The sequence below is a fragment of the Pseudopipra pipra genome, chromosome 20 (assembly GCF_036250125.1).
Source record: "Pseudopipra pipra isolate bDixPip1 chromosome 20, bDixPip1.hap1, whole genome shotgun sequence".
In the NCBI taxonomy this organism is placed as follows: domain Eukaryota; kingdom Metazoa; phylum Chordata; class Aves; order Passeriformes; family Pipridae; genus Pseudopipra; species Pseudopipra pipra.
This window is the reverse complement of record NC_087568.1, coordinates 7,837,442-7,862,517: the sequence shown is the minus strand read 5'-3', so window position 1 is coordinate 7,862,517 and position 25,076 is coordinate 7,837,442. Positions and strand designations below refer to the sequence as shown.

At 50.4% G+C, this 25,076-nt stretch overlaps 1 protein-coding gene across 1 annotated transcript in view; it reads right to left on the bottom strand.

Moving 5' to 3' along the window:
- ASTN2 (astrotactin 2) overlaps positions 1 to 25,076 on the bottom strand; it is a 324,150-nt gene that overhangs the window by 226,207 nt on the left and 72,867 nt on the right. The window contains exon 3 of the mRNA XM_064677101.1: positions 15,914 to 16,298. Coding sequence (XP_064533171.1) covers positions 15,914 to 16,298 — 385 coding nt within the window. The remainder of the gene's footprint in view (positions 1 to 15,913; positions 16,299 to 25,076) is intronic.

The window sequence follows — 25,076 nt, the reverse complement described above, 5'->3', positions numbered from 1 at the left end:
TTCAACATCAGTTTGGCCTCTGTCAGCTCCTTGAATAAACTCATTAGCAGAACATAACCCCTGTCCTGTCTCCATTTCCAGAGTCACCAAGTCCCTTTGATGAGCTCCAGAAGCTCCCACTGCCTGCAGCGTGCTCACATGGAGATGGCAGGGACCACCAGTCCTATAGCCCTGTCACATCCTGCTTGGATAAGGGATAAGTGAGCACCTTGGAGCTCCCTGCCTGCCAGGAGGTACAGGCTGATGTATCACCCCATCACATTTCCCAGATCCAGACACATCAGACATGCATGGAGCTCAGGCACCCGGTGAGCTCAGGGTGTGTAACTGCTCCGGACCACAGACTCCAGTTCCCTTCCTGGCATGGTGCAGCTCCGTTCAGGGAGGACTGAGAAGCTGGCCATGCAGGATGAGACATTTGTAATTCTAGACAAGGATCTGACCTAAACATGGAGCCTGCAGCACTCTCCAACAGGCACCCATGCCACAGGGAGCAGAACACCCTGTGCCACAGGCAGTGCCACACTAGCCCACGGAGCAGCTCCTTCTTCCTTCTCCCCAAATTCCAAAGGCCTCAGCCTCCCCAGGGTTGGGAGGCTTTAGAGCACCGAAGGGTGCTTTTCTACCGCTGCAGGCTGCAGAGAAAGTTCCAAAATCTGCTGGGGCCACTGGGAGGGGGAGCACCAGAGAGGCGATTAGCTGCTCTGCCTGCAGGCACAGGTGCATCCAGAGGGCTCAGGAGAGGATCCATCCACCCAGAGCTGCTGTACTGGGAGACAGAGGGAGAGCATCCAGCCAGCCAGAGCTGCTGTACTGGCAGACAGAGGGAGAGCATCCAGCCAGCCAGAGCTGCCACACCAGGCAACAGAGAGATGAGGATCAAACCCGCTGCCTGCGTAAGCACCAACAGTGGGAACCATTTCGGGAGAGCTCTGGAGAGAGTGGTGCCTAAGGGACCATCTACGTTATGTATTCCAATTTTCCAGTACCAGGCTCCCCCAGGAACCACAGATAAAAGACAAAGCTCCCCAAAGCCCCCGACATTTATGGCAGGCACAGCCGAATCCTGTGCTGTCAGATGCCCCAGCAGACATCCTCACAAGGGAAAAAATATATCAAGAGCAGGGAAAGGACTCTAAAGAACATCTAGTCCCACCCCAACAGCACAAATCCAACCCGAGGTGCCAGGGAATGATGCCGTGGCAGCACCAGGGCAGCTCAGCCTCCCACCACTGTGTTCACGGGGGGAAGCCCGTCCCCACAGCTCCTTCACCCGGGAACACACGTGGCAGGGCCTCCCTGTGAACAGATGGTGAGTTACCCAGACCTCGGGGCTGTGTGATACAGGATGTGTGGAAGTGGAGCAGGGAGCTCGGGAACCACACGGCTGAGGCTTATTTACTGAAAGGAGGCCAGCAGGAGAGCACAGGAGGGAGGAGGAGGAGAGGGCCGTGCCTTCGGCGAGCAGCAAAGCACAGCGAGGTCACAGCACTCTCATGGGTCCCTGCTCAGCTGATGGGAGCAGGGACCCTGTGGTGATCATACCCATCTGGCCACCACGCTGGCACATCCATCCCAGGGCATCTGCTCCTGTGCCTGTCAGTGGAACAAATGCCCAAAATCAGGAGGAAAGTTTTGCAGGAAGAGGAGAGGGTCCTTCAGCTGCCAGCTATTTGGGATGGCGCTACAAATACTGCAGGAATGGGAGCAAAGAGTTGGTGTGTCTCACTGCTCTGCACAGCTTGTGTGTGCCAGCATGTCCTTGGCTGCTCCATGCCCCTGAGCTCAGGGGTTTGGAGACAGGAAATGGGAGAGGGAAGGAGAGGGGAGAAAAGTAAAACAAGGAAGAGAAGAAAAAAAGGGAAGAGGAAAGAAGGGAAGGGGAAAGGAAAGAAAAGCAAAAGGGAAAGGAGAGAAAAAGAGAAATGGGAAAAGACCCTCCCTGACGTGATCTCAGCAAGCACAGTTTGACAAGGGTGAGCAGCATGGAGAAAACTCTCAGTGACAAATGAAAGGTAGCTGAGCTTCAACTGTGTGAGCAGCAGGGGTGAAGGATGGAGGGAGGGCCTTTCATGCACTGCCAACAGTGCCAAAAGGGAGGGAGAAGGGACCACTGCACTGTAACAGAATGAGACACAGCACTTGCTGGGGTTGGTGAGACCCTGCTGACTATGAGGGTGTCCATCATATCCATGAGAGAGACAGTCCACTACAAACTGCCACCTGGGCCTCCCCACAGCAGCCCTCTGAGGTTTTAACTGTTCAGAAAAGGATGGGAAGAAATCCTACCGCAGGGTAGACAGGGCCTTAATGATTTGCTTTAACTTTCAGTCAGCTCTGGAGTGGTCAGGCAGTTGGACTGGATGGTCCTTGTAGATCACTTCCAACTGAACTATTCTATTCTACACATCCCTGGACTGCCTGTGTCAAAGACAGGCTCAGGCAGCAGCTCCTGGCACCTCCACACTACCCACACACTGCTCTCCTGCCTGGCACGACACAGCCACATCACCAGTGCCTGGGCACCAGCTCCTCCCAATGCTGGCCGAGCACGACACATTTTGGAGGCGACAGGACCATTCCTCTCCTCGAGCAGAGCTTGCCAAACCGCCTTCTCTCCCATCCACGGTTTCCAGGAGATAAATCCATCAAGGCTACTGAGCTCACATCTTCGTCACCACGCTGAGAGATTCTCCAGCCTGGCAGAGGTGGTGAGATCCACCCCGAGGTTTGGCACAATGCTCCGATCTCAATCTCCCCCTTGTTCTACAGCAAAAGCCTTCAGCAGCACGGCCACCCCAGGAAAGGGCTGAAGCAGAGGAATCACGAGGCTTTTCAGCCTCCGCAAAATCGGCTTCCCTTTCTGGCAGCACTTTGAGGACACAGCTGAAGGTCACCGTACCTTTGTGAAGCACGGTACATGTTCCTGACGTACACCTCCCTCCTGTCCACCCCCATATGCTATTTGGAAAGCGATTTGCTCTCCTTATGGCTCCCCTATTCGCTTGCACGTCTCCCACAAAACAATTCCTACCCAGAGCCGTTTCTCTCCTCCTTCCTTTCTGCTGGCACAAATTGCAGGGGGGGGGGAAATATGTTGTTTGGCTTAAAAACCGCAACGACAACAAAAAAAGTAGTCATCAACTGAACAATATGAGCAATGTTTGGGTAAAAATACATTGCAGTGGAGATGGGAAGCGGCAGCGCTCGTTCCAGCCCTCACAGGACTCGCGGCACAACCAGGAGAGCAATACCCTTCCCACGCACACAGGCTGGGTATGGGGGGCTGTTCTGGGGAGATACCACATCTAGGGTCTCACCAGCATCACTGCCCAGGAGGGATTCTCCAAAACACAGTCCCAGGCTTGGATAAGCACAACCACCCACAGCCCCCTATTTGAGAGATGCACTAGTGGTGGAAGCCATATGAGGAACAGCTGAGGGCACTTGGTCTGTTCAGCCTGGAGGAGACTGAGGGAGATCTCACCCCAGTTACAACTTCCTCATGAGAGGAAGAGGAGGGGCACACACTGAGCTCTCTTCTGTGGGGACCAGGGACAGGACCCCAGGGAATGGCCTGAAGTTGTGTCAGGGCAGGTTCAGGTTGGATATTAGAAAGATGTTCTTCCCCCAGAGGGTGGTTGGACACTGAACAGGCTCCCCAGGGCAGTGGGCACAGCACCAAGGCTGACAGAGCTCAAGGAGTGTTTGGATGATACTCTCAGGCACATGGTGTGACTCTTGGGGATGGGCCTGCGCAGGGCTAAGGGTTGGACTCGATGACCCTTGTGGGTCCCTTCCAACTTGACATATTCTGTGATTCTGTGTGCCTCCACTGGTTACACTTGGATGGGAACTCCACCATTCCAGGACATTCTTGAGGGATATGGCACTACAAACCCCCTTTGACTGTGCAACCTGTTCCCAGCCAGGAAAACCAGGCAGGGATGGAAATTCCTTCAGCTCTTGGGAACAAGCCCTCAGCTTTGCTGAGGTGTTTTAGAGTCTTGAAAACCCCAATGGAGCAGCTTCTCCCCAAACCAGACTCGACCTTCGTGCAGCCCTTGGGTGGTGGGAGAGCTGGACAGACCCATGGCTTGGGTTTCACAGCTTATTAAAACAGAGTGGTGAGGTTTAAGGACTGCAGAGGTGCCAGCTTCCCTGAGCCTCCCAGTCTTCAGTGTTGGGCTTAAAGGTTCTCTCCCTGGAGCCACAGCCATCCCTGTTCTCCTCACACAACACCTGCACTCCGACAGCTGCAGGAAGACAACTGGCAAGGCAACAGCAGCTTCTATTAGAGCTTCCCACGCTAGGCACGGAGTAAAACATGTCTTTATAAAATACAGTTTTTTAAGCCTCTGGTTTTCCCATCCCTCTCTTTGATTTCTGAGTGCCAGAAGGCAAGTTATCAATCCCTCAGTATTACCAGTGGCTACGATGCTCCCAGAGTTCTGGGGAGAGGAGTAGCTCACAGAGCATCTCAGGAGCTGCTCGACTGAACACGATGCTTCGCTGGAATCAGAGCATTTTGCAAGAAGACACTGAACTCAGTCATGGATTAAATGGAAAAGTTTGGGTGCAATTAAAAGCCAAGGTCAGTGGGGTTTTTACCTCCTGATCTCCAATGCCTTCATGACAGCACCCGTGGCCATGTCTAGGATGCAGCCCCCTCATCTCAGATTCTGCTCCAAAGTTGTCTCCTGCCCTTTCACCAACTGCTTCCAGTATTTTTCAAATAATCCACTTCTTCTAGGCACGGGGAAGGGTGCTCTCCTGGGACCACTGCCATGGGCTCTAAAGGTCTAATGCATCATCACAACCCTGACCCACCACAGGAACGTGGTTACACGCACGTGGAACACAGTTTAATAATGTTTTAATTGTTTCCTCCAAATCAACCCCCTGATTTTCAATAAGCTCATTTTGACGTTTCTCGATCAATACTTCAGAAATTTCTATTCCACAAAGTATTTCAAGAAATCGACTTTCTGATCCTATTTGGAACGAGCATAAATTTCGCAATACTGGAAGTTTTCCACGTGGTGGAAACCCTGATTTCTCACCAGCTCTAAATAATGGGTGTTTGTTGCTTTTCGAAGCATGAAATAACTAACGGTGTTTGTTCTGAGGCTGGGATGTGGACTGATTTTCAACAGTGCCACCCTGAAGGTACCGAGCTCCAGAAAGCACGGAGCTTTACTAGCATAAAATTAGGTAATTACACTGATGCCAATGCGATGACAGTGGGAGAGATCTGTACAACAGCTCCCCACGTACCGGGAGGAAAACACATGTGGAGAGTGACATCCTGCCACGGAACACGGTGGATACAGCAGAGACATCAGAAACACTGAGAACTTCATCTCTTCACATCTTTCTCCAGCCACCAGACCCCTCTACCACCTCTTGAACAAGAGAGCCTGTCCCCTTCAGTCCCCTGATCTCCACCAGTCCATGTCAAATGCCACGTGCAGCCACCACCGTGTCCAAGACACACCAGGAAACTGCTGGTTGCATTACACAAGCAACTCAAGATATATATATATATATTTTATTTAAATACATATATATATCTCCATACATTTTTATTTAAATATATATATGTCCATATATATATTTATGCATATATAATTTAAATACAGATATATATCCCTATATATGTATATATATCATCATCATCATGGCTAGGCTTCGTGAACAAAGATTTGGGAAGGCTCTATCCACATTTACGTATATATATAGGAATATTTATAAAAACATCAAAAGGAAGCACAAATTACCACCCATACCCACACATCAGGGGACCAAGCACCTACTGCAGTGCCTATATTTCCAAGCCACCCTCAGATGAACCCCTCAGGAGAAATGCCACCCTATGCTTTGCCAGACCTGGCCCCCAGCCCAGCTCTGCCATCGTGGCACGAAGTAGGATCAATCTATCTCCAAAAAGCTCTTTTACATAGAGGGGTTCTCATATGCAGCAACAGAGGGATAGAGGAACCCAGCAGCATTTTCAAAACAGCCTTGTATTCCACCTTGAATTTTCTTCCTTCTCTCTCCTGGCCCTTTTTGTTGAGTTTTAAAATAGAGACTGTATACATTTTTTTTTAGCATAGCTATTAATACACAGCTATTAATACATTAATAGATTATTATATACATTAATAAATCCCTCGCTATAAAAATAGATCTTTATGCGTAAAAGTCTGATTTCAATTGCAAATTGGAGGGGGAGGGTAGCAGAAGAAGAGAGAAAGTTTTATTCAAGATGTCTCCTTTGAAGGAAACTGAACAAATGCACTTTCCTCCTTCATATATTCATGAGATGACTGCTTCCCTACCCCGTTCCCCGCCACCCTCGTCTCCGGGCTCGGAGCCAGCACAGTCCTTATCTGGTACGAGGCAGGGGAAAAAAAAGCCCTGATAGGATCAGAAGTTTTCAGTAGTTTAACAAATCTGGGAAAAAAAGTCTCCATTGCTTTCCAATAAAGCTTTAGGAGCGTGACGGGAAGGGGGATGTCGAGAGAGGCTGGAGTGCAGCGTGGGAGGGGGATGGAGACCAGCGTCCTGCAATGGGGACAGGGAACCTGGGGTGCACCAGGCCACCCCAAAACCCTTCTGGCCCTGCACCCACTCTTTTGATTTTCCTCTGTATTGCAAAGCTTTGCCATTTCCCCCCATCTACAGAGAACAGGAGATAGTACCTACAGCTCCCATCCTCACTGCAGCTGGGTGAGCTGCTCCTCAAACCAGCAGGACCCAGGGAAAGCCCATCCCACTGGGAAGGGGCAGCTGGAGCCAGAGCCCACGGCAGCACCACCCAGCACCAGCTGCCCTGACCCTTCTTCATCCTCTCTCCAGTCACGGCGCTCAATCGCTTCCCAGCTAATTGCCTCCACTCATGTGTGCAAACTAACCGTTTACCGGAAAATGTCACGGAATGTTAATTTCACTCGGAATGCACTTCCATTTTTTTATTATGGGAAATGAATAAGCATTGTATTAATAGCATAATTTTCAACTCCAACCGCAATTGCAGCCCCATCAACAGAGGCTGCGAGTTACTCTCCAACCCCACACATTCCCTGCCTTTCCACCTTCCTCCTCTCCCTCCCTCTGCAGCGCTCCCCACTTCCCCTGTTGGTAATTAAGATAATGCAATATAATTATAAACATATTACGAAAGATCAAATGCTGAAGAGCCGCGGCCTGACGGTCCCTGCCTTCACCTCACACCTTTGCATGGCGAGCACCTCCCAAAAGCAGATGGGTCCCTGTGCTCCTGGGGCTGCTGCCAGCTGGGTTTGACCTTCCCAGGAGCTGTTTCTGACCAGGAAACCCTCAGCTCTTCCATGAGGCGAAGAGTTTTTCTAGCACATCCCTCCCCTAACATCATCCCCTTCATCCTGTTTCTCTTGCAAGGAAACGCCTTTGGCCATGGGGTGCTGCCCCATCTCCCCCTGTTCCAGCACTGAGAAGGTCCAGGCCAAGAGAGACTCCACTTCCCACCTTCCCCTCTCTAATAAAACCCTTAACTTACCCTTTTTTATGAGACACCATAACTTTTTTGCTTAGGCAGGGAAGATGAGCAGACCCTCGGTATCAGCTAATGCTCCTCAAGTTATCAAATAATTGAAAAGTTAAATAAGGATACTCTGGAGGAAGCTTCTCCATTTGGTGCTAATGGGCACACGAAGCAGCCCAGGCTAATGTTGCATGGAGGAGAGACACTGGCTCGAGAGCACAGCGCTGACCTCCAGCTCCCTCTCTCCACCACACATCTCCTGCAGCTCCACAGAGCCAGAGGAGAAACTGCCCCATGGAGCCAGCTGGGGCAGGGACACACTGAGGGAAGGTCAAAGCCTCATCCCCACCCGCCCAAGGAAGTGCTGCTGGGGGATAAACCTGGAGGCAGCAGAACTTTGGCATCCATAAAGTAAAGTGTAAGCAAGTGCCAGCACACCAAGGGATGAGCACGGGGAGGATAGGGCTCCAGGAACAGCCCAGGCTGGCAAATATGGGTAGGAAATGTGGCACAGTGGCCCCTCTTCAGTCTTAACCACTACCCAATTCCTTGCTCAGCAGTGGGTGCAGAATAAACTTTTCTAGTTGGAAAATAAATCTCCTCTGCCCAGCAGACAAGGTGACATTTTTTCATAGTTCTGACAATGCCATGTGCTGGGGTGAACGAGGGAGCAATGTCAACACAGAGGAGAAGGACAAACTATCCAAAATCCCTATTAAAATGCAGCCAGGAGCTTCAGCCATGCGTGCATGGCACAAGCAGCACCAAAAGGACCAACCACCTCCCACACTGGGCAGCACATGTGTTGCAGGCAGCAGGCAGGAGAGAAGGAGCTAAGAGACAGTTTGTTGCCTCAGGAGAAGACCTGGAGTAAAGGGAACACCCCGAAAGTCCAGGATATCAAAGGCAAACTGATTCCAAGCCAGGCAGGTAAGAGAGGCTGAGCACAGCCGGGCCCTTCAGGACCCAGTGGGTGAGTCTCAGCAAACGCTGTAACTCAGCAGGGCCGTCAGAAAGGATTGATTTGAACCACCTTGTTAATAAGTTTCCTCTCCTGCTGGCCCTTCAGGGAGGTCACTGCCTAATGATAAACAGAGCTGGAAGGTGCCTGCACACCCAGTATCATCACAGGTACCCGGCCTCAATCCATCTTCCTTAGGAGCCAGCTGACAAACCCGTCTCGGTGCCGTAGCCAGGTAAAACAGGACTGATGGGAAGAGGACACACAAACAGAGCGAAGAGCTGCTGCTGCAGCTGCCCTCCCTGCTCCTTCCCTGTAAAACCATGAGTCCAGGACAGACTGATGGGGGGAACACCTCCACATGCCAACTGGTGGAGCCACAATGCCACTAAAAGCCAAGGAGAAGAAGTGTTGAGCATCATGGACTGAGACAAACCCATCGCTCTCGTGCAGGTGGCAGGAGCTGGAGCAGCCTCAGCTCTGAGCCTCACGTCCCAGGGGCTGCCTGAGTCCTCACTAGCATCTGTATATTCCCAGGAATGGGGAACATTATGAGATTGTTCTCCTTCATCCCACATCCTCTTCTCCTGATCAATCTGACTTCAGAAACCAGCAGCAGGTCTTTACTCCCTTGCTGACACTATGGAAGCTTCATCCCTGGAAGTGTTCAAGGTCAGGGCTTGTAGCTACCTGGTCTAGTAGAAGGTGTCTCTGCCCATGGCAGGGGGTTGGAACGAGATGATCTTTAAGGTCCCTTCCCACCCAAACCATTCATGGATTCTATGACAGCTCTGGCAGAGCCAAAGCTCTCTCAAATCCTCTGCATTGCACACAAGGTGGCTGCAAGGTGCGACTCAGTAGAGAAACTCAGGAGAGGGAAGGACACTTGAGATCCTCCAAGCTGGAGTAAACAGCCATCATATTATTTTTTTAGATATTTTTCCATCAGGGAAAAAAAAAAGTAAAAAAAAAAATCATCTCAAAGCTAATCCTGGTCAACAACCATCCCAGAGCCCAGCTACAGCTTAAATAATGTAGTGCTTTATCAAACATTCATAGTGATGCACAAAGTGATGAACAATGTGCGCCTGGCATTTATATAAATATAGTTCCTGATGGCTTATTTTCCTTGGACAGCCAAAACTTCACAGCTTATCTTCTGTGAGCTTGTGATCTCGCCTGGATGGAAAACACTTTGGACACCTGGGGAATCAGGGCTACTGCACACAGAACTGCCACGACATCCCCACTGGGCATCTGCAGCCCCACAAAACCCAACAAAAATCCTTGCTGAAGAGCTGCTCCTGACTTGGGCAGCCACAAGTCACCTGGCTGTGGCTGGGAGAGGGGGCAACATGGGATGTTGTGGAGTGTCAGATTGAGACCAAGCCCTGAAAAGCGGAAGGACTTTACAAACCCACCATCCCTTTGGGATCCTCAGCAAAATGCTGGCATAATAAACCATGCCTTTTCCATTCCCTATGGCACCATCCAAAGCAGCTTTTCCATCTGCTTCTTCCCTCCTCTGTCTCATGAAATCAATGAGTGGGTTGTAGCAAAGGGAGGGGAGAAAAACAATAAAGCACATCAGAAACCTGCCCTACCAGCCTCTTCTCCACCCCAACACTTGTGGGCCAGGAATAGCCCTGGCTAGTCCAAGATGCTTAAGGCTTAATTAGTCACTAAGCATGTGCCATAAAACCCATGAGCCAGGGGCTGCAGGACCAGAGGAAGCCCCCAACCCCCTGGAGCTTTCCTGTCCCTTCTGAGCCACAACTGGAGGCAGGAGTTTGTCACACAAGGCTCTTGTCAGGAGACCTCCCAGACATGCTCCCATGCACCCGTGATGCTGCCATAGGCCACTCTCCTGAGGGCTTAAGGGATGAGGAGTGTGTCCCAGAAGGCAACAAGCTAAGAGACTGCTATTCCCTCCCCCCAGGTTGGTGAGGATAACTCAGATTTGGGATGGAGGCAACCGGTTCATGGGATGGGACGATCAAAACAAACCTAAAACTCCAGCCTGGCAGCTCTCCACTTAGATCTCAAAAGGCAATTAATACATTAATATATTAATATATTAATTATGCTTGTGTTTATCTCTGGAAAGCACAGCTTTTCCCTGGCAGGTCAGGACATTTTCAAGTCAACACTGAAGTCTCAGCTGGCATCACCATAAGACCAAAGGACTCAGTGGCATCTGGTTTAACCTCTGTAACTGAGGCCCTTATTCTCTTCATTAATGCATTCAAATCAGTTGCAATTAAGCACGTTGGACTTTAAAACATTTAAAATGTCTCTAGTAACTAAAGACATGCTAGCTAAGCATGTGTGGAAATGCTTTTCTGAACTGAGACCCGATTCCTACCCTGCTGGGCCTCTTTTTATTTCTTTAAAAGTGAAATTTTTAAAGAAATTTTATTTCTTTAAAAGCTGTGTTCTGCAGCCAGCAATAGTGGAGTGCAAGAAACACTTTCCGCTGGCAAGCTACAAGAATATACATTTTCAAAGATCTCTGTAAATTACGGAAGGAGTTGGCGGGGATTAGAGCCGGGAAAAGCTGATCACGTACAAAGAGGGTCATGATCCCATCAGGTCACTGAAAAGAAGACAGAGCCCCAAGACACATCAGATGCCGGCCTGATGTACTGTCCCATTTTAGCCTCCAGCCCCAGCAAACGTTAAGCTGTATTTTTATTTATTAAAGGCTCAGAAAGCTTCTGGTTAATGCTTGGAATCAGGGTGGAACTGCATCTGACTACCCGAGTAAACAGCAGCTGCAGTGGCTCCCAGCCCTGGTGGTGTGGGCACCAGGGATGGTACATCGTGGCATGGTGGCCAGCCATAAGCACAAACAGACACTGATGTCCCCTCAAGGACAGGTCATCTCATTCCTGCTGCCACTGAGCTCTTCTTTTTCCAGTATGGAGGGCAACACCATCACCTGCCCACTGCGAGGGCATCGCCCCGACTCGCACCCTGTCTTTAAAATCTCACCTCCAAGATACTGCAGAGCTCATGTATTTGCAATGAATAGCAACTCTAGGGCACAGCTTAACTGTCCACGCTCCTCTTCCACATCTCAGCCCCCAAAGTGTCCCTTTCCCCAGTCCTGACATCCCCAGTCCTCCAGCCGGAGTGCTGCCTTACCTCTTCCCAGAGGAGTCGCTGCTGGAAAGTCAAAATGCTGACTGAGGTTTGACCACCAGAACAGCTGCTCCAGTGCTGGTGGGGGCATAGGAAGCTCCCTCTCCTCACCACACGGGTCCTTCCCCTGCCTTTTGCTCTTATCTCAAGCCTAAGCCATTTGTCTCCCCTCCCTAACTCCCTTCTCCTGCAGTTCTCCTGGACTGTATCACCCACAGCAGTTTGGCTGGAAGGCTGGTGGGACCACAGCCCCTTCAGTTCTCAATGTTTCCTCATACTGCCCTGCCTGCTCTCTCCAGCTCCTCTCTCCAACCCACAGATGAGGACTAGACCATTAAATGGCATGACCAGGGTTACAGAGCAGCCAGTGGCAGAGTGGAGCTGGATCTACATCTCCAGGTGTGCTCTAGGTGCCAGACTATCTTTCAGGAATGCTCTAAAGCATCTCACTACCACTACAGAGAAAAGCATCCATGGATTAAGTAAGAGAAACTTCAGAGGTTTACCTGAGCTAACATAGCAGGCAAGAAAGTCCAGGAGACAGGAAATCAAGATGACTGCACAGCCACACCTTTGATATGCCCACGGTATTAATCATCGGAAGCACCAGTAATAAGTCCTGTCTCCTGTCTAGACTTGGAGGCCAGACTGCAGAGCCTGTGAAGCCAGCACAAAGGCCTGCTTGAAAAGTTCTTTTTTTGAACATGAAAGAAACCAGGAAATAAAGATGGGTCCTTTGTTGCAGGACTGGAATTGCAAATACTCGATTTTCAAGTCTGACATCTAATTTCTCCTCAATTTTCAACCAGGCAGAAGTTCTGCTTCTCACTGGTCCTTAGGAGATCTGGTTTGGCAAAATCTTCTCGTTGTGGAACTTGTGGATAATCCCATATTCAGGTTTGCTGGACTTTGCCTTCACTTACTAACTCCATCTCTGTGCACCCAGTACATCCCAGGGGGAGATGCAGTGATGGGCTGGGGGCCAAAGCCCCTCAAATAGCACGTGATGGACAGAAAAACAGGGCTCCTGCTGCCATAGGATAAAGCCATGTGGGTAAGGATGAGAGCCAGGTGTGTTGAAAAAGAAAAGCAAGTGAGGAATTCCCAAAGGGATGGAGCTTGAGGCCATCTGTTCGGGAAAGGCAGGAGAGCAGAAATCATCAGGAACATGGACTGGAAACTAAACTACCCAGTGAAGTGAGCACAGAAACAGTGAGGACAGTGCCATCACCTGCATGAATTTACCCAAATCCCTGTAATTGCTGAATGCTGTGTACACACAGGGGCTGAGTTTGGACATGGGGGTCTCCCCAGCAAAAACCAAGACTCCAGAAACTACACCCCCACACCAGCAGAGCCCACTTGGCACCACACACACCCGGGGTACAGAACCCTCTGGAGACCTTCTGATTGGCAGAGAGAACCCAAACCCACGAGGAGACAACACAGCCCCTTCAGCACCCCAGCTCAAGGGATCCTTCTGTACAGTTAGGACAGCCTGGCTGTTGCCTCCGGCCTCACTCCATTTCATTTTATTATTAATAAAAAATAAAAAAGTACTACTTTTCTACTTTTCTTCTTAAACTGCCTCGGATTTTTCTTCTGTCTAAATTCATCTGGGCTCTATGCAATGTCACCAGGTCAGCTTGTGCTCCTGCTGCAATTCTAATTTTGCCAGCTTTCCATTTTCTAGGCAGTTGGGAGATTTTTCTTTCTTTCCTTCTTTTTTTTTTTTTCCCCCCAAGTCAAAAATGATTTTGCATAACAGTAATAATGTTAATGGCCCTGCACAGCACATCCAGATTACAACTGCAGCTAGGGAGAAATAAACATCTCATCTTTGCCCTGCTGTTTATCTCCCCACAGCAGAGCCCGGTATCAGGTCAGAACCTGTAATTTCATTAACTTTATCACTCAGACGCGCTTGTTGCTAGATGTCATTATTCAGCACATCACTCCCGTGTTTTGTTTGTATTGGGATTCACTTCAGATGCTCTGGCACCAGGCAGGAGCATCCCTCCCATCTGCATCGCTGCCTGAGCACTGCCTGAGCTGGGAAGGAAAGTCTGGCTCGCCGAGCCGTGATCTGCAAAATATCTGTGCTGCTCAACCTCCAAGCAGGGACTTCTGTCTCATTTTGCAGGGCTGCACGTCACAGAGTCATCCAGTGCAATCCCCTGCCTGATTCCCTGACCAGATACATCCAGAAGTGGGGAATTAAAAAAAAATAAAACCCACACTCTTCCCCATGGAAAGGATAATTGAGCCAACATCTGCGGAGCGTAGGGTGCATGAACCCCCAGGAAGGGAAGGTGCCCGCTCTTGGCATGACCTGGCACCCTGTGAATCAATCAGTGCCCAACACAGGGGGGAAGCTGCAGCACAGGCAGGTGGAGGGTGAGCAGAAATGCTCCATCTTCATTGGATTTGCCATCCTTGGTAATTAATGCTGGGAAGTGACACTTGAAAGAGCCTCTGGTGACAGCCCCGGCGATGATACCGTTTGGAGCCCGCTGACAACTCCCAGCTGATGCCTTATCACAATGCAACACAGCAAGAACAGCAAGGAGAGCTTCTCCCCTGGGAGCTGGTGGGCTCCCTGGGATGCAGGCACAGCTCCTCACCCGTCCCCAGTGATCACACCAAAACCTGACAGCTCCAGATGGGCACTGGAAAAAGGCTGACCCTATCCTCGCACTGCAGCCATGCTCCAGCTGCATTTCCCTTATTGCATCTATCTTCAATCCAGCTTTAAAGCCATGCCTGAGCAGAATTGGTTTCCAGCCCTTGGGGCTCTCCAGGAACATGATGCCTGCTCACATCAACTGCAGTTTCTCCACCCCACCTGCCAAATCCCTGTGGAAACCCGTCTGCAGCTGCTGCTCATAGGTGAGTCAAAGCACCTGGGTGTGGCACGTCCGATGCCTCCCAAATCACCACGTTTCCCACATTTGTGCAAACCAAGTCAGAGTGGAAAGCCCACAGCACATATATTTATATTTCTAGTCTAGAAAATCTTGATCTGAACTACAGCCACCTCATCCTTGGCAATCCAGGCTCTAACCAGCCTCAGCAGAGAGGAGTAACTAAGCGCCTACCATAGCTTGGCTCCTTGAGCAGAGCCTCATCCAAGAGGGAAAAGTGCCCATCTGGGAGGAAACATACGGTGAACTGGCAGAGTTTGGAAGGATCAGAGTAGGCAAGGCACAAAATCACGAGCAGAGCTGGTAGGAGCATTTGTGAACACCTTTCCCAGCCCAGGTAGCCTTGGCCCTGCAGGCAGCTTGCAGCCCTGGCTTGGGGACCTGTGCAAGATCTTTACTGACAATTCTTGAAGCCCTCAGATAGTCTTAATATTCTGCTCTAGATCTTGTTTGCTATTATGTTTTGAAGAGTACTGAAATGCAGTTACTGCTGTCTTCCCCACTCACACAACTCTAAATAATTTATAGAAAAGCAAAACAAAGAAGATAATACAAACGAATAAAGAAGGTAGCTCAGTTACAATATATGAAGGCTTTCATTTGTTCATTCTTACTGAGTAATGGGCTGGTAAAACATCTCTTAACCCCATGGGCTGCTAACAGCCAGCTGTACCCCAAGGGATGCCAATAGAGATGCTCAGAGCAGCACTCAAGGATGGCAGATTGACCCCTGGGCACTTCTGAATCTGTTTAAGCAACAATAACAATCACCATCATCATAACCTTGTTTAAAAGCAAAGGAGTAAAGAGCACTTTAAGGGTGGAAGAAACACAACCTCAGCCACCGCTTCTGACCATCACGAGGGCAGGGAGCTGCTTTCCAGACACAATGTGTCATCTAGGCTCTCCCTGGCTCTGTTGCTCAGAGCCACAGTCTGCTCCACAGAGCCAAAAAGAACACTGGTCCCCATCCCTGCCACCCTGGGTGCTCCAACAGGGCCACACAGTCTTTATGGGAAGCCCACACGAAAAGGATGGTTCAGCATCACCCCAAGATCCTTTCCCTGTACAGAGCAAGCCACTGCATCCCACATCCCTTCCTCTCTCCTGCTGGAGTCACTCACTGGCACTAACAATCAGCACTAATGTGCTTTGCATTTGTTTATTCAAATGCATTTTGCTGTGCATTGCAGGTGAACAATATTAAATGGCTTATAATAACATTTCAATAAGCAGAGGTGGGTGTAGAGGCTTCTGAGAGGCAGACTTTAAAAATGCGGGTGATCAAGTGTGCATTAGCAGGAACACTCTGGGGAACACGCTGCTCCCCAGGAGAGGAGAGAGGGAAAAGCCACCAACCTTTCTTTTCGTAGTCGGGTTTCTCCTCCCCGCCCCGACCCAGGCTCTCCAGTGTCCGTGTCACCTGGCTGCCAAACTCGTCCTCCCTGGTGCTGGGCTCTGCCTGCCGTGGGGTCTCCTCCTCCTCCTCGTCCTCGTAGTCGTCCAGGATGGGGGTCTCTCGGATGGGCACCCCGATGACGGAGTTGTGGGCCTGGAGGCGCGAGTTGCGGAAGCTCTCTCGGGCCTGGGGGCCCAGCAGCACCGAGGGGATGTAGTGGATCTCGTGGGTGGCCTCGGTGCTGGCGCTCTTCTGCGGGATGCGGCGGCGCTTGTGCCAGCGCCGCTGGGCGTACAGGGCCACCATGAACACCAGGAGGAGCAGGAGCAGCGCGATCAGCCCGCCCTGCAAGGGAAGAGAAAAGGGCACAGGGTCAGGAGATGCACGGGGTGCAGGGACGGGTGATGAGATGCTGCAGTGTCCACAGAATCATGGAATGGTTGGGTTGGAAGAGACCTTAAAGCTCATCTCGTTCCAAACCCACGCCATGGGCAGGGACACCTTCCACTATCCCAAGTTGCTCCAATTCCGGTCCATCCTGGCCTTGAACACTTCCAGGAATGGGACAGCCACAGTTTCTCTGGGCAACCTGTTGCAGTGCTTCACCACTCTGAGTAAACTCTCAGAGCACACTTCCATCAACACAGGTGGGTTCATGAAGCAGCCACCTGTGGGGTCGGAGGTCAAGTGGAGCAGGATGCCAGAGGTGGCCTTTAGCTGGGGACAGCACAGCAACACCCCCAGCTCAGCTCTGCCCATTCTCCCAGGAACTTCATTCCTTCCATGCACTCCTTGGGACCCCTAGCTCCCCTACGCATGGGGAGATGGGGAAGGAGACAATCACATCCAGCCACTTAGAAGAAAAAAAAATTCACTGGAACAACCCAGCCAAACACAGGAGCAGTAAAGCCTCAGCAGAGACACACAACATTTTATAAAAATGATGGTGCAACAAATGGCCCCACGGAGGCACCACTCCCCAGGGTATGGTTAACCCAGCTCCCTCATTTCTGATCTGATTTCCCTGTGGGTTCCAGACTTCAACTGCTGACCTGGGGGTACAGCTCAAGGTATTCCAGACCAAGACCTTCTCTGTTAAGCTCTCCTCTTTCCCCTCCTCCGTTATTCACCACAGCTCTCAACTACATTACCATTAAAAAAAAAAAACCAAAAAAAAAACACCCTACAAATACATATATGTATTTGTTCAGGGAAGTGGCATCTCCTCTCAAGGGATCTGGGCTAGGAAGTACCGAAGGGAGCCAGCCCTACCTCTGGCTGCTCTGGAGGTTAAATTGAGCCCCGCACACGCAGGAGCTGTGCCTGTGCCAGCTTCCAGCCTCTCAATCTCCGCAGCATCGGAGCAATTTTATCCCGTGGCAGACAAGCAAGGCAGGGCATGTAAATCAGGAGCAGCACGAGCGACCAGGGCTCTGCAGAGTGACATGAACAGGCAGGGCAGGGCAGGCGTTCCTTTGGCACTGGGAATGCCACAGCCCAGAGCTCCACCGAGCGCAACAGCAAAGCGGAGGCGTGAAAATATTCCCTCTGTGTTCGATGCGAAGCACCAGACTGCACCCGGAGCGCTGCTCTGACTCCTAAACAGGATCAGCTGTGGAGAGGTTGCACTGAAAACTGCAGCTCACAGGATGAGTTTGGTGGGGAGAGGCCTCGGGAGCTGGAGCAAAGGAGAGACACTTCCCTGCATCACCCCAGCACCACGACCTGCCACAGAGGAGAGCTCAGTCCAACATACCCCACATCAGGACCCCTTTCTCTACCCCATAATTGTCACTAACGGAAGCAAGGCTCAGGGATTCAGGACACTGCTCAGCTTGGACTCACAAATTTGAGTGACACACACCTTTGGGAAAGGTATTTTAGGGTCCAGGAGCTGTCCAGGATCATCTCTGTGGGGGAGAACAGCAGGGCTTGATGAGCAGCCCAGGTTTATACCCTGAAGCACCAGTGCACTTCCAAGACCAGTGGGATGATATGAGGACTCATCATAGCCTTCCATGCTCAGAAGCAAGAACCTGCATGAACACCTCAGCCTGGGAGAGAAGACACATTTCCTTGGGTCTGCACAGTGCCTGCTGATGCACTGCCACTACAAAGTGACTGCAGAGCAGGGCAGAGCACTCTGCACCCATAAGCACCCACCCTCCATGGAAAACTACAACCGGAGACAACCCAGATGCTTGGAAAAGGTCAAGAAGACTAAGAAAGTCTTACAGGAGGAGCAGCTGTGCCAGCTAGACCCAGAGAAGGGGTCTGGGCACCCGTGGCAGGGCTGGGGGCTGTGAACCAGCCTGGCTGGGCTCACCTTGTGTCTGCCCCTGGGAAACCACTCAGAGCACATAAACCTCTCAGCATATTAAATTAAAGATCTCTCTGTTTGGGAGAAACTACAGAAAGGCATAAAGGCTCAGAGGTTACCAGTGCACCATTCCCCCTCCAATTCAAGAACAACAGGGAAGGGCTCCCAGCTCAGCCTGCCTGCAGCTCCCACATCCTTTGGGGATGAGCCACAGATCTCTGCTGTGCCAGCCAGTGAGACAACAGCCCCCCTCTGCCTGGGAAAGGCTGGGGGTGCCCGTGCCAGCCCCTCAGATGAGGGCCATGGGCTCATCACAGGCAGCTCACTTTCAACGTGCTCCTTTCGTCCCCGACCCCGCACTGGCACTGCTTGTTTAACCACGCCACACACGCTGGGAGAGCTTCCCAGGGAAAAGGGAGGGGGGAAAAAAAAGGAAAAAAGAGTCAAACTTAGGAGGCATTGAAGCCAGCCTCATTTTAATCTATTTTTCATGTTAAATTATCCAACTGAGGGAGCGGTAGAGAGAAAGGGGAAAGAAGGGATAATATGAGAAATGTTTTATTTGACAATGTGTCACTCGGAAACTGATTATTTCTGTCTCCAAGCTTTTTAATATTCCCAAACAATGGCCGAGCCGCACGGGGATTTGGTATTCTAAGGCTGGATTTATAATACTCTGTTCTGCAGCGATAAGAACATGGGCCTTTAATCCTCTGAGCTGTGAACATGCATATTCTCCCACGTAATGTCCTTCCCACTGCGTTCCTGCCTGCCCTGGGCCAGCCAGGCAGGAGCCACCGGCACCAGAGAGTTGCTGAGACCCACATAATGGATGAGGAAGAAGAGGTCTGGTGGGGACAACCCACATGTGTGGAGAACTGCAGGGCTTGTGGCACCACAGCAAACCTTGACTGAAGCTGGAGAGCAGCAAGGCTGGGACTCAGGTGAAGCACCTGAGAAGAAGGAAAACCAACGGGAGAGGCCACTTTGAAGCCCAAGAGACTGGGCCCCCACATAAATTATGAAGGCTGCCAAGCTGCTGGATTGGAGGGCGATTACTCTTTGGACATCTGTCCAAGATGCTGAGCAATTTGTGAGCAGCAAGAGGACGCATGTGCTGCTTCAAACAAAACCACCACCCTGCCCTACCAAAGCAGTGAGAGACAAAGGAGCCCCACTGCTCCTCTGAGGTCTGGACAAACCTCCTTGCATCAGGCTCTGGCCTTTCCAGCTCTGCTTGGTCAATTCTGCTCCCCATAGTGGGGGGATGTGGCATGGTCCTCCTAGGAGCCCTCCAGCTTTGTAGTCACACTGAACACAACCCAGCCATTCAGAAAGCAAGCCCCAGCCACCACCCGAAAGGGCTGAAGTCACAGAAGGTCCCAGGCTGGAGGAGAACATGATTTGGGCTGGGCAGACCTCTTACACCACAGCATCCCTTCCACAAGTCAAAGCAAAACTGGTGCTGAACAGCTCAGCACTCAGCCTGTGCTACCCTGAGCCCCTTCTGTTGCTTCCTCCAAACACCAACACGAGGTTGTGTCTTGGGGGGGAAAAATATCCCCATTTCTTTCCTAACATGAAGCCACTATTGCTCCTGCACGACATCCAAAGCCATTTATTGTCCCACACTGTGCTGGCAATGAGCCCCATTGCTACTGACCTGCTGCTGGGTGAAACAGGGCTCTCATAGCCCCAGGCCAGCACTCCAAGGACAGTGCCCTGGGACAGCACAAGGACCCCCCATCACATCCTGCATCTGGACTGGGGGCTGAGTGAGCCCCCAGTGCTGGAGCAGCACATCCCCCATGTCGTCCCAGCAGATGAACCACGGTGAGCAGTCAGGTATCAGCAGTAACTACACAACCCTAGGGGCTCTTCACACTGTGTACTTTTCCTTTCTTTCCTTTTTGGCTGTGAAGGTAATTAAACACTAGGACATTTACCAAGGGGTGTAGTGGATTATCCATCACTGTCATTTTTTTTTTTAATTATTTTTTTTAAATCAAGCCTGGATGCTTTTTGAAAAGTTGTGCTGTATTTCAAATGAGAAATAAAAGCTTCAGGGCATTCTTGCACCCTGTGTGGCTATGAGGGCAGAGCAGATGACCCCAGGGTCCCTTCTTGAAATTCCACTCATCCCAGTTTTAGCTTTCCCACATTTCAGCTCCACAGCATCCTACCTATCTCTCAAGCATTTCATCCCATGCCAGATAAAGCAGACACACAAAGCACCACCAAACCCTGGATGCAAGGAGAGGTCAGGCACAGCCACCTTATGGCACACCAAGGGGGGGACATACCATCAGCAGGGACCAACCCCCAGACCCAAACTGGGACAAGGGGCAGGACAGGACCCAGTAGGCTCAGGACACAAACCTATCCTGGCTGGTCACTGCCAGTGCTGAAGGCTATCAGCAGCACTCAATGAGCAGGTGTAGAAAGCACCTGTATTGGGTTTTAGCTACACAGTAATTTGAGCTGACAGATTTCTAATTAATTTAGCCTAAACCAATGGCCAACGGTAGCACAGAGACCCTATAAATGCCATTTCAGCAGGCAGAGGCTTGCTCCTGAGCACAGACCCTCCAGAGCCATGTCCCAGCAAACCATACCCAGGAACAGAGCTGGGATCATTTGTATCAGTCAGGAGAGCAGTGTCTAACAGGCAATCAATCCATCAACTTTCTCAGCTGCAGTCCCACCTGGAGAAGATGCCCATAGGTGCCCAGACTGGACACCCATGGCAGACCCAGATCTCGCCATCCTCTCCCTCCCAGCTCTGCCAGCAGGTCCAGGCCAGGACCCCCATACCCAGACCCCAACCAAACTGCATTTGGGATGACTTTGGAAATACAGTATCCCATTTAACATGTTGGGTTGCACAGCATCTGCTTCTTCCCATTCCACTTCAAACCTCGCACCATACCAGCTTCCCCCCAGGACTCCTGTGCCTTATTGCTCTTTCTCTCTTTGCTGCACCTCTCATTTAAATATTCCTTCTGCAAATCTTAATTAACATACCCTTTGCAACTTCTTTCCAATGATTAATGATGAAAAATAAGGCTGATCTCTGCAGTCATCTCAGTCTTCCCTCTCCTGAGCGCTGCTGTTTATCCTGACCTTCCCTGCATCCTGCCACTGCCTCATCCTCCCAGGACACAAGACATACCTGGACATGGTTCCTCCAGCTTTAGAGAAAGAGCAGACCTGGGGAAAGGATGTTACATTGTGCTCTTCCTTAGAGCAGGGACAACACCAGTTTCCCCCTGTAATGGGGGAGTTTTGGTTATTTCCTGCAAAATCAAGGTTTCCGCAACCACAGCACCTCTGCCTGCCCCTCCATCCTCCCCCTCTCCTGTCTGTACACACTGGCCCATCACAACCAAGTCTAAAAATGCAGAAAACATCCCAGAAATACCAGCATCCCTTCAGCCTTATGATAAGAGGAGACAGGCAGAGGAAAGAGGCTCCAATGCCCCACCCACTGAGGCACAGTGCACAAGAGGGCAGGGAGGAGTAATCAGAGCCAACAAAAGGCATGCAAGGAGGGAGAGGACAAGAGAGAAACAGGGCTTTGGGAACAGGTTTTGCAAGCAGCAGTCATATCTCCTAGAAGAGGAAAGCAGGGCTCATGGATAGAACAAAGGAAAAGCACCTGGAGTCCAGGAAGGCATTGGATCCCATCTCAGGAGATGCTCCTGTGGGCACTGACCTGACCACGCCTGCTCAGTCCTCACAGGGCTCTGCCAGCAGAAGGGATGTGACCATGTAAATCAGGGATGGAAAACCCTCTTCCTGCATGGATGGCATGAGAAGTTGGGAGCCTGACTGGGAGTGAGGATCATTCAAGAAGAAGCACAATGGCAGAAAGCACAACACTGCCAAGAGAGCTGGGACAACCACTGGAGATCACCTGCCCAAAACATGGAGCAGTGCTGGCACACCTCGGGGACACGGGGGTCCTGCCAACTGCTCTTCTTAAGAGCAGGCAGCTTGTCTGGAGGACACAGTGCCCACCCCTGTCCTTCTGACAGCCTGTCCCCCCACACACCTCAGGGTCAAGGATGAGCCCACGGCCAGGTGAGCACCAGGCAGGGAAACTGAGGCAGGGGGTGGAGATGGGACCAAGGACAGACAGGCAGGCAGCATGAAGGCTAGGGAGGAAGAGACAAACACCAGGGTTAAAAAATATACATATATATTCTCCAAAGAGATCTGGATCCAGTCCTGCTCTCCAAACCACTCAACCCCACCTCTCTCCATAAGAGACAGTGATGATACAGGGAGAATCTACTAAAAAATACAACATTTTCTCACTGTAGGCTTCAAATCCCCATTCAAGCACCGCTTCACCAAGGTGCTTAACCACACACTTAACTTTCAATATGTGTTTAATTCCCATCACAGTCCACGAGCCCGTAGCACATGCCTCAGTGCTTTGCTGAGCAGGGAAGGCTCCCTGAATTGCCCAAAAACTACTTTATTACATCTTTTTTCCCCCTCTTTCCACGGCTCACAACATCACTGAGCTCCAGAGATGATGCGACACTGTCTTCTGGTGGTGTTGTTATCACAACTGTGCCACCTGGCCCTGCCCAGAGGTGACAGCACCCGTGAACCACCCTCTCTGAACGGGTTTGTAGTGGTGCAAGGAATGTGGGATGAGGTCCAAGGGTTTAAGAGGAAGGATTCCTGCAGGATTGCTCCATCCAGCCCATGCAGATCCTCTTGCCATGCCAGATATACACACAGGGGGCATAAATTTAATAGCATATACAGTCCTGTAAAGTATAACACACGCACAAGCAATGAGAGTTACAGTTGCTGTGGGAACCATAACTTTAAAACCTGACTCTTCCACGTTAAAAAAAAAAATAAAATAAAAATATATCAAGTCTGACAAAAAGTCACATTTCCATATAATTTTATTTTTTTTTAACCACCCTCAATTTTGTTTTGCTGTTTCATCCAAGAAGGGAAACAAAGGAAGGAGTGAACCTGCCAATCAGCCTTTCTGCGCTGCTCAGACATGCGATGTGATGTTCCAGTAAATGTTTATTTGAAAGGTCTCCCAGGCACTGGCTGTATGCAAGCACCAAAACACACAACCCTCAATCACAGCCAACATGCCTGCGTATCCTGAGCTGCACGTCTTGCTAGCATAACAATTCAAAATGACTCCTAATCCATTTTTATGATGTAGAAAAAAGGCATTTATTTGTAGCGAGCTGAAAGAGGAGGGCTAGAGGTGATTTTATTAAGCACCTGATAGCTGGCTCTTTTTAAAGCCCGGGCGCAGATTGCATAAATTGTGATTTTAATGCCTGCTAAACGGTTCACCTGAATGGGCTGACCTGCTAACCCAGAGCTTGCCCTCAGAGAGGGAAGATTTTAAAATTCATAAGGTCTCCTGTCCTCATGCTCATGTTTCCCTAATGTGGGCAGCCTGCAAGCGTGAAGCTGAGACTAAAACAACAGCTTTTTTTTTTTCCCCCCAAGAAGTTTCAGTTACTGAGCCCCATCCCTCCTCCCCTCTGAGCTGACCTGCACGTGTTCATCCTGCTCGGCTCAGTGACACGCAGTACCTGAAATGCATGTCAGCTGCATTCCAAAGGGGAGGAAAATTCATTGGAATTAAGAGCAACCAACCTGACTTTCGAAGAAAAGAGGCCACCTCATCCCCAGACTCTCTCTCCCAGCACAGTGAGGTCTCACGAGCCAGAACTGCAGGCAAAGAGTGCCCAGGGCTGTACCAACACACAAAGCACTCTCCAATTAAACACAGGGCTAAAGGAAGGTCCCTCAAACCAGCCAGCAGAGATCCAGACCCACACAGTGTATCTCTCTGCACCGTCCTAAGCACAGAGTCACAAACGGCTTCTGCCCAAGTTGGTACCTCCAGAAAGAAAAACCCCACAGAATATTCACTTCAGCATCTGACAGAGATGCCAACTGGTGGTCAGATCGACCTCACGGGCAGAGCAGCACAGGGTTATCACAGTGAAAGGTGTGTGGAAGTGGCACGATGAGGGAGGGATGCAGCTCAACTGTCAAATCTAAAAAAAAAAAAAAAAAAGGAGGGGGAGGGGATAAAACTCAAATAGGCTGCACATCTTCTAGGAGCTTTTGCCTCAGGTTGCTTCCAAACCTCCTGAGTGAAAGCTCAGCATCTCTGATCGGTGTTCCCCCCAAAAAAAAAGAGTGCAGGTCACAGAATCACAGAACAGTTCGGGTGGGAAGGGACCTTAAAGCTCATCTCGTTCCAAACCCCTGCCAAGGGGAGGGACACCTTCCAATAGACCAGGTTGCTCAGAGCCCCATCCAGCCTGGCCTTGAACACTCCCAGGGATGGAAGGCACTTACCGTGGACCCTCCCAAAATCACAGCCACTGCAGGAGCCCTGACCTACCCCCAGCTCCCTCTCACCTCTTCCAAACAAAGCTTTAACAAATGCTATAAAGCAAGGTCTCAAATTAGGAGGATTATTACAACATCCACCAGCAGAGCATTTGCAATGAAGTGATGAAATATAATTAAAAGTAAAGAACACTTGTCAGATAAATGACAAACACGTACTGCTGTTGCAAAAGTACCTTTGCTTGTTTTTTTAATAATTGTGTTTATCCGCTTCCTCACTAATTTACAAAAAATGCAGTTAATTCTCAGTGGATCTCACAACCATTAGTGAGAATTAATGCTGCTCCCACTGTATATTCTGCATATATTAGAAAAAAATTAATCTAATAAGAGATGCACATCTCCGGGTGAGGGAACAGGAACACAAGTCACATTGTGCCTCC